This window comes from Mugil cephalus, chromosome 3, assembly GCF_022458985.1.
Source record: "Mugil cephalus isolate CIBA_MC_2020 chromosome 3, CIBA_Mcephalus_1.1, whole genome shotgun sequence".
Taxonomy (NCBI): domain Eukaryota; kingdom Metazoa; phylum Chordata; class Actinopteri; order Mugiliformes; family Mugilidae; genus Mugil; species Mugil cephalus.
Window position 1 is genome coordinate 14,676,563 of NC_061772.1, and position 17,303 is coordinate 14,693,865.

General features: G+C 42.0%; 2 protein-coding genes across 2 annotated transcripts; both read left to right on the forward strand.

Annotated features, from left to right (window-relative positions):
* The first annotated feature begins 2,207 nt into the window (after nucleotides 1-2,207).
* LOC125004951 (ribonuclease P protein subunit p25-like protein) lies at nucleotides 2,208-7,859 on the forward strand. The gene has a single exon (XM_047579808.1). It carries the CDS (start codon nucleotides 3,153-3,155, stop codon nucleotides 3,978-3,980), a length of 828 nt encoding a protein of 275 aa, XP_047435764.1. The 5' UTR covers nucleotides 2,208-3,152; the 3' UTR covers nucleotides 3,981-7,859.
* Nucleotides 7,860-11,819: 3,960 nt separating this feature from the next.
* dpep2 (dipeptidase 2) lies at nucleotides 11,820-17,279 on the forward strand. Its single transcript, XM_047581074.1, has 11 exons — nucleotides 11,820-11,976; nucleotides 12,307-12,467; nucleotides 12,598-12,724; nucleotides 12,946-13,075; nucleotides 13,242-13,392; nucleotides 13,744-13,813; nucleotides 14,337-14,513; nucleotides 15,523-15,607; nucleotides 15,700-15,775; nucleotides 16,589-16,724; nucleotides 16,836-17,279. The coding sequence occupies exons 2-11, from the start codon at nucleotides 12,310-12,312 to the stop codon at nucleotides 17,043-17,045; spliced, it is 1,320 nt and encodes a 439-aa protein (XP_047437030.1). The 5' UTR covers nucleotides 11,820-11,976; nucleotides 12,307-12,309; the 3' UTR covers nucleotides 17,046-17,279.
* Nucleotides 17,280-17,303: the final 24 nt, after the last annotated feature.

The following is a 17,303-nucleotide window of genomic DNA, read 5'->3' on the forward strand; positions in this document are numbered from 1 at the left end:
TAAAGTGAGCGACCGGCTGTCACAGTGAGGCACCGCTGTTATATGCAGCCCCGACAACAGCACAACAAGCTGCTCTACAACCACACTCTGCAATGCTGCAACAAACAACAAAGGGCCAGCCATACTATTCATAACAGAAACCATCTCGGACACCTTGAGTACACCGCAAAAAGTAAGAAGACACAACTACCGCTATTTGTCACAGTCTCTGAAAATAAATAGTTTTGCTTTACTTAAATCCTGGTGGGCAGAAGAAAAAAGCCCAGGGTGGTGGCTGTTGAGAAGGAGGACGGGGAAGTGAACGTGCAGCAGAGAATTCCTAGACTGTCACAGATGCCAGCCAAGGTCAGATAAAGTGAGGAGTAAGTGCTTAGAGAGCTGCAGGGGCAGAGGCCAGTTGTGTGGAGGAGGTGTGAAGGAGTTAGTGACCAAGCATGAGCGCCGCCTCCACCCGTCATTAAATGAAGCCACTTAAAGGAAAAAGGCTCCGCTCAAAAAGGTCAATACGCGGCACTTGTGCAAAGCCCTGATGGTTTTATTTAGCCATCCAGGGAATAGTTTTGTCTTTAAAGTGGACCAAAAAAAACAAACAAACAAAAAAAACATTGGAAATATGTGGCTGAAGACACTTGCTCAGAACCCTGCATTTTTTACTCAGAAGCTGAATTGCTTAATTTATCACATAACCGCCAGCAAACAGGCTCCTAAAGCTAAACTGAGAGGCAATAAATGATGTGTCAACATCATGTAGTAAGGAGGGATGATCACGGAGCTGCTTTTATCATCAATTTTAACCTCACTGTGGTTAAATCAGACTTCTTTCACCCTCTGCCCCCTTGCATTTCTTCCTTGCCACCTCTCACTGAACACACACACACACACACACGCACAAACACAGTTTATTATGCAGTAACATTACCAGATCCCCTTAGGCAGCTGTGCATCTCTGTATGACTGATGAGGGTAATTTCTCCCAAACAACAGAATGATCACTTTGGTGGTGAGCGCTAGAAACCCTCCCTCCTCCCCCTGTCTTCCCTCTCACCCATCTTCTTTTTTAGCTTAGAAAAAAAAAAAGGCAAGAAAAAGAAAGACATTTGTTACCATGTCTCCTACAGTGTCTGGAATGGTTCCAGAGATAAATAGCTCACCCTTTTCATACATACGTATTAAATGAAAATACAGTTTTAAAAAAGTTAATCATTCCAAGGATCCAAACAGTCTATTGATCTATCAGTGAGGATTCCATATTCTAAACATAATAAAAGACATTTTCACTTTGGCAGCTGGATTTGGGGGTGAAGAGGGTTATTTCTTCCTTGATTACCATAGGGATCCAATATAATACACATGCCACTGTGAATTAGCCTCACGGTAAGGACCGGGCGAAGTCACAGTGAGTTTACACTATCTGTGTACTACTGTGCGCCATAAGATATACTGAGCTGAGAGTAGTTAGGACTTGTCTGCCTCATAGGTTCAGCCTCAGTGGGCTGTCTTTACCTATTCTCCCATCTGTCAGTCACACACAAAAACAAATCCACCTGTCGACCGGGAGACTGGGCCGAGCAGGACGCTGCTACAGCTGTCTGGGCCTGACTCAGCGCAGACGGGAGCAAGCCAGCGCCCTCCACTGGTGACAGAAAGCCCATTAAGATGCTTATTACCCCACCTGTCAGCCCCGTCTCCTCACCTGCACAGATCCGCCAGACTAATGAAGACAGTCACCATTAATATAGCACCGTGGACGTGGAAGTCATGCTTCTATGCATTTTGTGGTCCTCGTGTCCTTGATCCCAAGGGCTCACAAGGCTTGTAACAATATAACAGCCCATGCGTTAAGAGACAGGCGTTCTTACTGCGCCACTTGATTGCCTCAAAAATGAAGCTATTAATGTTGCATTATGTAAATTGAAATGGCCACAAACATCTAATAGGATAAAGGCTAAGTACAGTGCAATTTAATGCCGCTGACTTTCAGTAGCTCTTTGAAGGATGTTTTCAATTATAAGAGAGCTAATTTAATTCATTGTTTCGGAGCTGAAAATGCATTTTTAAAGGTTGACTGAGCCTCTATTTCAGAACTCGGGTTTAATCAGTCATGTACATTGAACACCGGAACGTCCTCTAAAGAGATTGACAAAGTTGCCGGGGATCTGCATTCTAGGTTTTAAAGGGACACAGTAGCCCTACCCTCCTGCTTTTCCTCAGATGGCAGGCTTCAGCTGTGAAGCGGAGGGCGTTCGTCTAAAAGATGAAAAGACCTGCGCCTTTAAGAGGGCTGTCTCCCCTCTCCCTCATGCTCCCCCTCAACCGTACAGGCACTCCTCCTGTGAGCATTTGTGAGGCAGCTCCTGTCCCTTATGTCTCTTTGTGGGGAACAGAACAGACTTTCCAGAGCATCACTGAGGACGAGACAGAACTCTAGGGACGAAACCCCAGTTGCCGACCTCTGCGCAACCCTGGCCTCAACTACGTGGACGCCAACATGGGCAAAAGAAGGGGAGACACAGACCTACACAAGCTGGAGTAAAACATCCAGAGGTCCGAAAACAGGAGGAGGAACTTAACAGCTGGACAACCCAAGAGGTCAATTTTGAGCTGAAGACGACATGCTCAGCAGATACAAATTAACAACGCTGGACTGGATCGCTGAGGAAAAGGTGGAGTCTTAATTTGCGCTTTTAGTTTCTCTTTAGAAAAGTTTTGCTAAAGAAGAATCAACAAAGCACTCAGTATCTTTCGCAGCCATAAAGGATAAAAGCACCATGTGAAATACATAGACATGAAGGAAAGTAAATGATTTAGCCGTGGGTTTTTTTTTACTGTCTCCAGAACACTTACTGAATTTGTGGTATGAAATTCAGATGCTCTTTAAAGAACATGTTGAAAGGTCCCGTCGGTGCTCTTAATTCCACAGTCAGGCGTTTATCTTATTCTCCAGCTCTTTCTGAGAGAGAGCCTTAAAGACTTTGTTGATAGTGCTCTTGGGGAGCGGGTAATATTTCTTATAAGAAGTCTTGAAACTTTACAGCTGTTAACTGAAGGGAAGAGGGAAGTGCCGCATGCATAAGAAAATTATGTTAAGTGGTATTCGATGTGGGAAAACTCTGTGTCTGGACTAACACAGTGGAGCACTGAGGACTGCAGAAATGTTCACAGGGTGTGGACTTGTTAGTGGCCAGAACCTGTACCTGACCAAAGACGCTGTCAGGCCTTACCCAGGACTGGAGGTGAACAAACCGACTCAAATGGAGAATCTGGGTTTGTGCCCCGTCTACCAGGGTCAAGTGTACGGCAATGCTGGCCAGCCAGCAGTGGTGAACAATAATTCAAGCCCGCTGAAACCAGCACCGCTACCTGTCCCTCCTCCTGCACTCAAACTAGGACAGGAAGGCTTCAGGAAAGTGTGTCGAACTGAGGAGGACAGCCCCTGTCCCTTCCCGGGACTGGCTTCTGGGGTGCTGGAGATGCGTGTAAAGGAGGGAAGCAAGATCCGCAACTTAATGGGATTTGCCATGGCACGAATGCAGGGGGAGAAGGGTGTAAGTGGGGGAGGTGTGAGCGGTGACGGGCTCAGGCAGGTGGTCTTCACCGGTTCGGGTCGCGCGGTCACGAAGACCATCACCTGCGCCGAGATCATGAAACGGAAGGTGGGCTGCCTGCACCAGCTGACCAAACTGCGGTACAAGGTGGTGAAAGAGGTGTGGGAGAGCGCCGAAGGAGGGACCTCCGAGATGACGGTGCACAGGACTGTACCGTCAATCAGCATCCTTCTTTCCAAAGATCCCCTGGACCCCCAAGAGCCAGGCTATCAGCCTCCAGAGACTCTCAGTGCATTGTGGGAGGAGAGGGAGGGCGCCGAACCTTCCTCGCAGAAAGCATGCAAGAGACCTCTTGGACCTTTGCCATATGGCACTTTCCCTCAGTGTAAGAGGGTATGTTTAGGGGAAGGAGTCTCGGTCCTCCCTCCTCAGTGACTGTCTGATCCGGTGTCACAGTGGAGGGGATTGAATCAGAGGAGTTCATTTGGCGCTGCACTCCACTCAAGCACAATGCTGAGACAATCAGAACATTCACTCAGACAGAACAGTGCTTTCTCAGAAGAACTGACTACTGACTACCAATTCCAGCCTCCAGAGGTCAGTTTAACTGGAACCTAAAAGCTTGCCTGTGTACTTGCAGCATTTACAGGGCGTCATTCCTGGTACGTCTAACGTGGTCTCTCACATCCACAAAGCTGTGACGATGTGTGCTACTCTGCTGTAAGGTCTTGACTAGATTTACATCCCATTTCACAAAGACAAGAAGCCATGAAACGCACGGGTACCAGATTCCTGCTTTCAGTAAACCATCCACAACCTGTGGACAAAGTCATACTATTGGCATCACTATTACAAACATCTCTATCCCGCCCTGCTTTTAAATATAACTGTTCAAAACCCAGAAAGTAGATGCAAGATCATGAGATGAAAAACAGCGTGAAGCCATCGATGATATGGCAAATGCAAAACATACCAATTTTATTTGTCTGATTATTAACTCACGAAAACAAAATTAAATAAACATTTCTCCCCCCCCTCCAGCGGAAATTTTCTTTTGTATTTCATCTTTCTTACTCACACATCATTTGCAAAGTCCTGATTGAAGAGAAAATCACAGTGTGCTGATCTGTTGATAAGAATAACGGCAGTGAAATTTGTCTGTGGGAAGAAGAAAAAAAAAAATCAGATTTAATGACAAAGCTGTTGATAAGGCGCAGCTCCTAAATCAACCCAGTCTGACAGAAATGCCTAGGGCAGAAATACAGGCACAGATTATCATTAAGATAACAAAATAAAATCAGACAACACAGTGGAGAAAAGGATTAAAACTAGGCGCGACACAGCTACACACCACACCGTCCCTGCAAAATATGAAACCAGGGAGCAAGCTCCACTCCTTCCTGTTGCAGCCTACAGGCCTACTCACCCAGCATATGTAGTAGTCTCTTCCTCTGCATTCTTCTGTTTCTCAAGCAAAAATAATGCGCTGAAAATGTGGTTTAAAAGGAGCCAAGTAACCCCGTGCACTTGCAGTTGACAGACATAACAAAATGAAATGACTGCGGACTTTCTCCAGCTGACATTTTGTATACATTGCCTCCCTGCATTTCCCACACCACTTGGATCCCATTTTTGTTGCAAGAGAGGTGCCTCTGAGTAATTTCGGAAGCTTAACTGGATGCTGCAGACATCTATGGCAATTGGATCAAAATTCAACTCTGAGCAGAATGCACAGTGGTAGGAAAAGGGAAACAGCTGGGAGGGTACGTATTGAATTTTATGGATTAAAGAATCCTTTAGAAACTTGTCCTAAACAACGCGAACAGAGCAAACCTGCCTGAGAACAATTCCATCCGCATACTTAGGACGTTTTTTTTTTTCCGTTTTTCATTTCATTTAATCAGCCATATGTTCAGCGGACAATACAAGTGGAACTCTGTCTGAAGCTTTTACTGTTCATCTTAATGAAAATCTACAAATGTCGACGTCCAGAATAAATTAATCAAAGTTACTCCTAATTGGAAAGACGATATTAAAACAAGAGTAAAAAAAAAAGAAAAAAGAAAGAACTAACTCCTGTTGCATTTGCATTCAAATTCATTTTACAGAGAAAGAAAGAAGTAATAATATTTCTCATGGTGGTCAAGCAGCACTTTAACAGTCTACGGCGGACATAGTGATTAACCTCTCTCCCGATCCCATTAAACGAATCAGAGCACAGCGAAGCACCCAAGGTTGAATAAGAAACGCTGCGACCGCAGTACGCCATGTATGTAGCAAACTGTGTGTCCTCAAGACCGCTGGAAGGTTATCACTTCAGGTCGTTGTTATCACAGAGTTAACAGCTTTCACCCAAGAGCCTTCGGGACAGTCTGTCAGCGATGCAGGTCAAAAAGATAATGCCGCTATAAGTAAATTTCAAATCGACCTGCATCTGCTATCAAGCATTAAGAATTCTGGGCCAAGTGTGAAATGCGGCGAGGGTAATTAGGGATAACGGCAGAGCGTACCTGAGTGAGAGAACAGATAAAACATACTGACAAAAGAATTATCCCAGAGCTAAATTCAATGTGGCTGGCACGAAATAGCGGGGTGGAGGAGTCAACAAAGTGCATTATAAGAATCTGGACAAGGTTATTCACAGGTTGAGAGACTGTTTGCAGGTAAATGTTTGTTTTCAAACATGAGGTCAAGGTGGATTAGGAAGAGATACAAGCCTTAGCCTACGATGCAGTATTCGTGTTCAGTCAACACAGTACTTTACATAGTTTAAACAGAGGCTTCAAACATCTGCTCTAAGAATAACCCATACCTTCAGTGTTGAATCAGATGAGGAAGGTGGACATATTAAAAGACACAAACTTATTATAAGGGTGTAACTCTAATAAACACTTAAATTCTATTTAATACTGGATCTTGGTTTTCAGTTTTTGGTAAAGAACTGTAGAATAGACAAAGCAGTTTACAATTTCTTATTAAATAGTACTTCGCACACACGGTATTATTTTTACTTTTTAACCAAGTAAATCAACATTCGGATCACAAATCACGCCACAATTTTGATTGTGGTTTTCGGTTACGGCGGACACAGCGGTAACCTTCTGTTTGCCAAAGCCAATAACTACATGCGCTGAGTGTGAATAAATTCATTTTGAAGTAAATATAATGAAAGTGTTGGCACTCTATTTTTCCCCTCTCTGCCGCTGCAGCAGATGAGAGCGAGGTCTCCGGGATGGCGTGGGAGTTCGCTATCTCCCAGCCTCCAGATGGCTCCGTCTTCTCTTATCTAGAAGAATGGGTGCTGCCTCAATTTTTCAACTCGCCTTATCTGGGAATCCTTTAAATTGAATATTTACTGGGCCTATGTTTTCTGCCCGTGTTAGCCCTCTGAAGTCGACATTCCTCTTGGTTGCCGAGACAGGCCAAAAGGTTTTTCTCACTCATACACACTCTTTGTCTGCCTTGTCAAGTAACGGGACAGTGATTGATTATGTGATTGCAAGGAGAGAATGGAAGGTTAAGCAGTTAAGCAGAGAGCAGTGGAGACATATTAACGGATGGCCATTGAGGGAATATGTCGAACAATAGAGAAACGTACATTACCTAAACATGACATCCAGCACCGCCATTATAAGTCAGGGGTAAAATAGATTAAATTAATCATTTTCTGAACACTCTATTGTTTCCTGCGCAGTGTACACTAGAGGTTAAGAGAACACTTAAGCAGCCATTGAAAGCATCTTATTGCCATTTGACTGGCTGTGGTCTATCTGCATAAACAAGCTGTGCCACAGCTACTCCCTGGTAAGTGTCTGGAAATGCCTTTTCAAAACCATTCTGTGAAATGCCTCCATGTTGGATTAATCAGTGCAGCTGAGGATGTAATTGCTGTGCTGAAGTCAAAGCTGTAAGAGCAGATAATGAACATTGACTACGGGGCTGCCAGAATCCAGGGCAAAAAGAAATGAGAAGTTTGGAAACCAAAACGTCTTCGGTATTCTTCCGAAAAGCTCCGATAGGAAATGATGACTAGGTGTAGTCACCCTGCATTAAGACCATTTTAATAAACAATAAACGTAACTCATGAGTCGGCTGTTACTTTCATGGAAACGTCTTAAAATTTAAAAGGAAAAGAAAGATTACATTCACTTTGAGGATTTTCAGATGCTCTTTAAATAATTTATGTGTGTTTTTTATGTACTGAGCAGCAGGACATGCATCGGTCACTTCTGAACATTATATTGGAATTGGATTCATTTTCTTAGATGAAGGATGGGCTTGGAAAAGATGAAGGAAACCAGGCAGAGCAACTGACTGCTGCTGCCCTCTAGTGGAGAAACGATTTGAAAACAAACTGGAGAAGAAAATCTGCTTGCAGAAAGATGCCATTGCTGATATGTTTGGGAGACATTTATGGTCCTGTGCACCGGAGAGTTTGCACAACAAAGATAAACGGTCACAGAATAGATGCCCTTTATCTGATGAACCTATTACCTAGAATCACGTTTTAAGGATCCAACAGAGCCTTTACCACAGGTAAACAGGAGACGTGGGTCGCGCAGTTCTTTAGATCATTTAATGACGGTCTCAGGGCCGGTACGCTGAACTCTTTCTTAAAGGCAGCTATTTCCGTCATTGTTTCCTCATTCCAGTAATAATGAGTGGCCTCAACTGAATTAAAGAACCACAAGTTAATAAGGAACTCTTCTCTCACAGTAACACGATGAGTCTTCTAGGTAATGATGAGGAACATGGCTAAGTGACTTATGATTTTGAAATGGAAAAAAAAAAGGCATCCATGCACACACGCACTTAGTTTTATGTCTTCAGTAATACCCTGAACACATAATTAACACTATAATGGTGATCTGCAAACAAGGAGGCCCTCTGGATTCTTCAACCTCTTCCCTTTGACTTCTTCTGTAAAGACTGTGCACATGTACACCGTGGGGAAATGCAGCGCTGGGATTAAAATGGCGCCAGAAATGCTCTAAACTACTGGCAGGGTTGGGCACTAAAAACACGCAAGCATTATGCCCAGCACTCTTGGGCAGAATATTAGCCGTCCCTATCTCGGTAACAATACTGAGATGAAGCTTTTAGGCGTTATCAGTGTTTTCAGAATTGAAACTAAATCTGTGGCTTTCTTAGGTATCTCACCACTGAAAGAACTAACTACAACTTCAAAGAAAACAATGTAAGAGCAGCTATTGCAGTTTTGTGGCTTAAAAAAAAAATTGCTGGCGACTAAGATGAAGCAATTCTGTAAGAGTGTTTGTGTGGCTAAAATATATATATATATTTTTTAAGTTAGGTTAGGTAGTAGGTCTTCTTTGACATTTATTTAATTTGCATTGCTAAAGATTTTCTTTTCTTGCACAACAATACTACATGTGTACAGTACATATTGAGTACATACAAGAGTTAAAAACTATTTCAGTGTCTGCTCTTAGTTTCCTATGTAATTTGGTTAATTTCTTTTGAGAGATGCATTCACATGCGACTCTAATAATAAAAGACTCTGCAATAATACATCTTCCACATGGTGGTCGTTTAAAGTATGTGGCTGCACTGGTTCTAACGCTATCAGTTTTTAAATTTAAACAATCACCATCTTGTGACATGAAATAAAAAGTGAAGAAAAAGTAAAGTAACACCAACATTTAGAATTTTTTTTTTCCCCCCAAACAATTCAACCGACACTGACTTGACCCTGCTCACATGAGTCAAGCACATTAATTAAAAGAATTGCAGCAGTAAGCTACACTAATACAAATTTGGCTTAAGCGCCCAGATCAATCTGTGCAGACTCAGTTTAACGTCGTATTGCCAGTCACATTCCACACCAAGGTCGACAATATAACTAAATGATTTGGTTAATTTGAATTCAAACAGTGTCGGCTGGGGGTCCACTCCGCGCAGTGGGAGGATTGGCAGAGTAATATCAACACTGTTGTGATTACTCCATTGAAGCAGTAGGGTGCTCCAATCAGAGGCGAATCACTCTCCTCATTACAGACTACAAGGCCAAATCTCAGTGGGTGGACCCCGGAATCGGGCTTCGCATCTACCCACTGAAATTAATTGAAATTCATTTGTGGCGCCCTGATGCTCCCCGTCAACACCAGACTCGTTCACATTTGCTGCACAGGATTCATTAAGCGCGAGCACATTTCAAGTTTGAAAGCATGTAGAGACAGAGGCTGCAACCCATGGTCTGGACCTTAACATTCAGGCTAAAGTGTAATGCAAGCTCCAGTTCACAGAATCAGATGGATCTTTGTGGGAGCTCTTACTTTAAAAAAAAAATGCAGCATGTCCCCAACTTAAGGGTGCTTAAATCTAATCTACACAAACACTTGAGATTCGTAGGCAGCAATATGCAACCTATAATGGCTACATTTTATATATTTAAACGGACTGTTTGGTGTCAGCATATATCCTATAATAATACAATCTATCAAATTGTAATGGATTGCACATGAACTATCTGTAGTAGCATGATTACATTAGGAACGATCACACTGAACGCCCCCAGAGGACTTGCAATATTAATAAATCTGCACACGATTGGAACGCTTTTATCCACAAATGAGAAAACACAACAAGCCATGGTCCAAAATAACGGTTTGTACATGCGGAAGTATGTATTCAATGACAGTAGGAATTTCTTTCCATATCCACGTGCCCAAAAATTAATCAGAAACACATCAAGAACTAATCATGTCACTATTCCAAACACTAGCTACTCTTAATTTGAAAATGAAACACTAAACATAGTTATGATAATTTAAAGAAGGTTTCTCATGCTAAAAAAAAATTATATAAGTTACCACCTCAACATTCGAGAGCCAAACTCATGCAAAGGCTTCAACAAAACCTGCTCCGGTCGACTTGTCGTGTCACAGATAGCGGACTCAGTGGGCATCCCATGAGCCTCGAAATAATCAATATCCAATAAACAGAAATACACTCTTACCTCGAGGCGTTGTTCTTTCGTTGTTTTACTCCGTTCCACATTTGCAGAACTCCGTGCTCTTTTTGAGGAAAGTGCAGTCTTTGTGCACGTACCAGGCCTCCAGCTCCCCGAATGCGCCATATTAAAGTTTTTGTAGCAGGTCATATCGTCAGAATTCCCAGTCAGGAAGGCGCAGGTGCAAATAACAAATAATAATTCCAGGTATATCAATCCAGTTTTTAGTCTTTGTACTGTGGAGGACGCCATGTTTGCCATTTTATAGAGGGAACGTTGAGAAAGTTGTCCTTTGGCCAATCAAAATATTATGAAAAGCAACAGATGGAGGTAAGCTAAAACGTAATTTTCTTCTTGAAAACAACAAAAACAAGAAGCAAAAGATGTAGATAAGCCAAAATGTAAGTTTCCTCTTCAAAACTTTATAAAACATTGATTAACAGCACTTATAGTTGCTTCAGGACTTCCATTCCTCGGCCAACTGTCACACACATTCTCTCTGCTGCTCAGCCACAGTCGTTGAGCCAAACGAAGATGGCGGTAGTAAAATCCGGGACTCTTTCAGAGTCAGCAAACCTCCGCTTTTTGTGTTTGTAGGCCTTGCCAAACTTCTCGTTCTAGTGTCTCTTCCTGTTAACTGTTTTTATTTGTAAGCAGATTCCAGTCACTGTCCCAAACTCCTCGGTTTGTCATTGTTATCTAGTAGCCTATTAACGCGCTCCTAAACAGTTTAATCATTCTAATGTCATAATTGAATCGCTGTCACTTCCGGTTTCCATTTTTTGCGCGTTACCTGGGTGACGTGTAAAATAATTGTGTAAAAAGAAAAATAGAAAGACCACAATAAAACACCATTATTAAAAAGTCTCATAATCAATAAGTGACCTTGTTCCTGGTCCAAAACAAACGTGAAAAAGCTAATAATAATAATAATAAATTAGGTGAAGGTCAGGTGGTGTAATTGCAGAACCTCACCAGCAGATGGCAACCAACAAATCCACAAGATTCAACGGAGATGTAACCCTCGTAAATTCTAGTAAAAATTAAATATTCAGTAAGCAGATAAATAAAACTGCTCATGAAAATGATGCATAGCCTACATGGGTAGTGGCTGCGTAAGTAGATTTTATTAACATGCCTCATATGTTTAGCAACACTTACCACATAACTAACAAATTAGGAACGTTTGAAAGTGAAGATGGAACAACAAGGAAGTGTGCAGATGTTCATGTTCAAACAAACATAACCTACAGCAAACACTGTCTCTAATAATAACGCTGTATTTGTATAAGCAATTCTTCCGACGGCACGCGAATGCATCACAGTGTACTGCTCCCTGTCGTGAATAATGTTTGCTCTACATTTGCGCGGGGCGGAGACCTGGAAAGCTTATACTCTCAACAACCTGACAGCTGACGAACAGATCGATGAGGCTGTCAACCAGTCTTTGCCTGACCGGTAAGTTGTTGTTTTTTTGTTTTGTTTGTTTGTTGTTTTTTTTTGTTTTTTACTGTTTAAATTAAAGTTAACACGGAAAAATCTGTATCCAGTTTGTTTTTTTGTGGACTTGTGTTCATATAAATAGTTAAGATACACTGCCTTATTAACACCTTATTAACATATAATCTCATCAGAGTTAAAGTGTAATGAAGTTAAGTTCATATTATATTATAACTTAAACTACCATGATGTTTTTTTTTGTTTGTTGTTTGTTTTTGTTTTGTTTTTTTGTCACTGTAATATTTGACTATTTGCTTTCTCTAATAATGATCTGTTTTCTTTGGTCAGAATATGCCCTCGAGGAAAATTTTAACAAGTGCCTCACTCAGCATCTGGATGCTGTCCCCGGGGCCTCTGCTGGTATTTTTCTCCCTGTGTCTCTGTGTATCCGGATACTCTGAAAGAGACAGAGCAGTCGACTTGATGTCCAAATATCCTCTCGTCGACGGGTGAAGGATTTTACAGTTTTGCCTGCGTAAAAGTTACAGTCACGGAAATAAATTATTGAGATCACGTTAAATTCCCTCTCCACCTTGTCCTCCCCACTGTCCTCCTCCTCTCCCCCTCTCTCTCCTTCAGTCATAACGACCTAGCTCTCCAGCTGAGGATCCTTCACAACAATCGCCTGAGCCAGGTTGACCTTCATAAGGTCAGCAAAGTGGCCACAGACATCAACCGTCTCAAAGAGGGCCACGTGCAGACGCAGGTATTATAATTTAATCAGAGTTAACTCCTTGACGCCTGCATGCTTTAAAGTGGGGATTGCTCCACGGGGTAGCAAAAGCATTTCGAAGCCAGAGGGCTTTTGGATGAAAGCGTTTACTGAGCACATGTTGTGAAAAGATCAAACCTAGAGCGACGGTCACCTCAGTTTCTAAAAAGTGTCTCCCATTCTCTTTCTGTGACACCCCTCGTCCCTTTTGTCAGATGTTTTCTGTCTATGTGATGTGTGGGGCCCAGCAGAAGGATGCTGTGAGGCTGACTCTGGAACAAATAGATGTGGTCAGGCGCATGTGCACCGAATACCAGGACTTTGAGCTGGCCACAACTGTCCAGGGTACAATGCACCGCCCTCATGATAAGACTACAGACTCAGTTTTCTTCATTTTGCTGCTTCAGCCTGTCTGAAATAACGACAGTGCAGCAGCTGGTTTGACAGAGAAAGCAAAAACGGTAACATGTTATTTTGTGTATGTGTTGTATATTTGTTTCTGTCTTTGCAGATCTGAAGAATTCTGAGATGAGGCGAAAGATAGCCTGTCTTATAGGTATTGAGGGAGGCCACTCCATTGACAGCAGCCTTCCGGCCCTTCGGATGTTTTACCAGCTGGGTGTCCGCTCCATGTCCCTCACACATACCTGCAATACACCCTGGTAATAGTAGAGGCATATTCATTTCTTTATTTGAGCAAATCACCTTTTGCTTAATTCTTGTCCTGCTCGTCCATTGGGTCCGGTGGATCGGACGGCGGCAGCGCTAGAGCGACATTAAAAATTAGTCACAATGAATCTGATAGTTGCTGTTGACGTGGAGGAGGGGAATGAAATGTCAAACGTGTTAATATTTTTTTTATGTTTGCATATTGTCTGTTTTGAAAATGAACCTAGGCGTGCACAATCTGATTGAGCAGTTTCATTCAGATACCACAAAAGATACCGTATTGACGTAGAGTGAAGGGTGCAAAAGATGGCATGAGCAGTAGCCTTCTTCTGTTCTTCTTCCAGGGCTGAATCATCTTCAAAACTGTACGATGTCTTTCAAAGACAGAACAACAGCCTGACAGACTTTGGGAAGGTAAGCATAAACCTCAGTGCTGTCAAGCAGTGTGTTAATACTCATGCTGATCTGGGCTGTTTTTGTTTTTATTCTTCTTATTATTATTAGTATTAGTATTATAATTGTTAGTGAACTGACAGCGGACACATACAAAAAACACATGTTTACTACCAAACAAGAGAATGGTTTGCTATAGTCGCTGAGGCAATTTAGAGTTGTGTTGTTTCAGATGAGATTTTATCACTTTTGAGGCTCGAAAAGCTTTTTTCCTTAACATGGGAGTACCCTTATCAGGTTTTAATTTATTACAGCAACGTTGTTGCAGAGTAGATATTACTCTGCAAGAGTAGATATGGCAGACATCGTAATAAGGTCTTTCCTATTTAGACTGCCGTGTCAGACTTCCTTGATTGCAATCTGCATGACTGCGTTTGTATGTTTGCATGCAGCCATCGCCTCTTGTTGTTTCAGCTTACTTCTCTCCTTCCTCAGAAAATTGTGAAAATCTCCCTGAATGATTTTTGAACGTTTCGTTTTTCAGGAAGTGGTGCATGAGATGAACAGATTGGGAATGATAGTGGACCTCTCCCACACTTCCTGGGATACTGCCCGGGCCGTGCTGAAGCATTCCGAAGCTCCCGTCATTTTTAGCCATTCATCCTCCTACACAGTCTGTAACCATGAACGCAACGTACCTGACTGGCTGCTGGAAGAGCTGGTGAGAAAAACAATTCACTGAGATGTCAATTAAATCAAATAATAATTATCTGATCGGGTTGAAGGCAAATAAATTATATATTTAACTTTCATTTATACCCATGGAAAACATGTTTTTACTTTTAGTCTGTGTGTGTATTGACAGCATCAAACATTTATGAGCTGATTATTCCATTTCAGCCCACTAACAGTCGAGATAATTGATTCCAAATGCTATGGATACATATATTACGATCAGGAAATCAACATGATTTTTACCCTCAGCCACATTTGCTTAGATCTTTTTCTGCTTTCGTTTCATTATGCACAGTACCACACAACCATCCAACACCACATAATAGACACAGTTCCACATTAATTAGATGTTTTTGTGTATTGTAGACCTTAAGAGTTGGCTTTAGTCCGTGTCCTTCTTGAGCTCCCACTGGAATGATTAAAGACGTCATATTATTTTCACGTTACATATTTTATCACGTCGGTCCATGAGAGTGAGTTAATATGCTTTAGTATTTTAAAAACACTTTTTACTTCACATACCATACATGGTGTGAAAAGCTCTTCTAGCTTCTGTCTCTTTAAGTCTGCCACCACAAATCGGAACAGCCTCTTCCCTGCATCCTCATGTGGTTTAGGCATGTAGACCACACTCGCACGCATTTTGGACCCATCTCTTTAATAGCTCCCTTAAGTGAAGGAAGAAATACTCCGTTTTCTGTGTGTGTTACATAAGTGGATAACGATTATATGTCCTAGAATACAGTTTCTTAGCTTCCTTTTGTAGCTCATTCTTCTGAGTTGGTATTTGAAGTGTGAAGGGATTGACGGAGATGTCTGTGTTGATTCTCAGTCGTCCTGGTGATAAAGTAAAAAATATAAATCAGCTTTAACAGGTTTTTATATAGGTACAAATAAGGAATTTGTTCTCTCTTTGTTTTTTAACTTGTAAAGCTTCCATATGTGTATTCCCTGTCTCTACATCCGTCAGTGACATGTTGCGTGTTGTGTTTCAGAAAAACAACCGTGGGCTGATCATGGTGAATTTGCACAGCAAATTTGTTTCCTGCAGGGACGAGGCAAACGTCTCTCATGTGGCAGGTGAGGCGTCCATGCAGGATGCAGATGTGTTAAATCTAAAATGCATCATTCTTGGTTTTATGTTGATTTAATGTATCATCCGTCTTTTACAGACCATTTTGATCACATTAAGAGGGTGATTGGAGCTGAGTCAATCGGAATTGGGGGGGACTTTGACGGTGCAGTGAGGCAAGAAATATTCACTTCCAAACACAGCATGCAGATATCTGGAAGCACTGACTCTGAGGGGGATATATGTACTGCTTGCAAACAGAAAATCCATGGTATCTGCCTTAGTTCCTCTATAAATCGTGTGGTTAGGATGAGGGGGGGGGTCTTCAGAGACAAAACACAGCTGATGGCCACACAACTCCCCAGCATTCTCCAGACAGCATATTTCAAAGGCTGTTGAACCGGATCAATTCTGGGCTTTTGTTTGCTTGTCGTGACATCAGCAATTTGGCTGTCCAGCTGTCAACAGACTGCAAAAAAAAATGTTTAAAAATCAATACCTTTAAACTGCTAACAGGCATAAAAAGAGGGCTGCTGCAATACATTTCCAGAGAACACTGGCCATTGAATTGTTCTTGTACACTTTTCCAAACACGAATACCAAATGATGCAAAAGGGCTTGTTATTATAATTATTAATTCATAATAATGTATACACTCACTTGCCAAAGCATAAGGTGCACTAGTGATGAATTTATTCTAATAGTGTTAAAATGTTCCTTTTATCTGATTCAGCCTACTAACTATAAAGGGATTTTAAAAAATAATAGAGACGTGCGTCAGTACAACACAACACAGTTCAGAAGTACTACAAACCACAACTTCCAACATGAAAACACAGCTGAACAGCTTCTCCATGCTCCATACCTTAACTTTCATGAAGCTGAGATGTAGTGCAGAGCTGTTACATTAGACTGCATTTGTGCACCTGACAAGTGGGTGTTAAGTGATTTGTTTACACCCTGCAGTAAGTATTGTATTTTGTTATCAGCTTCCCTCAGGGGTTAGAGGATGTGTCAAAGTATCCTGCCCTAATCCAGGAACTCCTGAATAGAAACTGGACAGAGGGTGAACTGGCGGATGTCCTACGAAGAAACTTCCTGCGAGTGTTCGAAGAAGTGGAGAAAGTGAGCTAGAACTTATTTTGTCACAAACAACGCAGTGGAACTACGATAAATAACTTATTTAAATTTTGCCACCTTAAGCATTTCATGCATTGTTTTTGTCTTTCCTCCCAGGTCCGTGATAAGTTGAGCTCTAAACATCCCAGTGAGGTTCACATCGCTTTAGAGGAAGTGCAGAATCCCTGCAGACTGGTCCTCAGGCGACCTGACCACAAAATACTCACCGCTGAGCTGAAAACTTCCTCCAGAGCAGAGCATGGATCAGCAGGTCTGCCGATCCTGGCCACGTTTTTCCTGCTTTCCAGCCTATTTTTGATTGAATGAATACCTACTGTAGATGTCTTTCTTAAAGTGCCTTTTTTTAACATGAAGGGAAGCTGAATAAGTTTGATGTGGCTATTTGTGGGTCAGCACTTTATGTGTCAGTAAGGATCATGGAGTTAAATCACTTTCTTACAGTGCAAACAAAAACATTCAATGTTTGACAACCCTAACATTAACCCCCCACCCCCACCATACACACACACACACACACACACACACACACACACACACACATATATATATATATACGGAACATTA

Bases quoted from the DNA above. Each gene is read 5' to 3' on its own strand.
- dpep2 (XM_047581074.1), top strand. From the start codon at position 12,310: ATGCCCTCGAGGAAAATTTTAACAAGTGCCTCACTCAGCATCTGGATG. The intron at 13,814-14,336 runs GTAAGCATAAAC...TTCGTTTTTCAG, and splicing joins GCCTGACAGACTTTGGGAAG to GAAGTGGTGCATGAGATGAA. The intron at 15,608-15,699 runs GTGAGGCGTCCA...CGTCTTTTACAG, and splicing joins AAACGTCTCTCATGTGGCAG to ACCATTTTGATCACATTAAG.
- LOC125004951 (XM_047579808.1), top strand. From the start codon at position 3,153: ATGTTCACAGGGTGTGGACTTGTTAGTGGCCAGAACCTGTACCTGACC.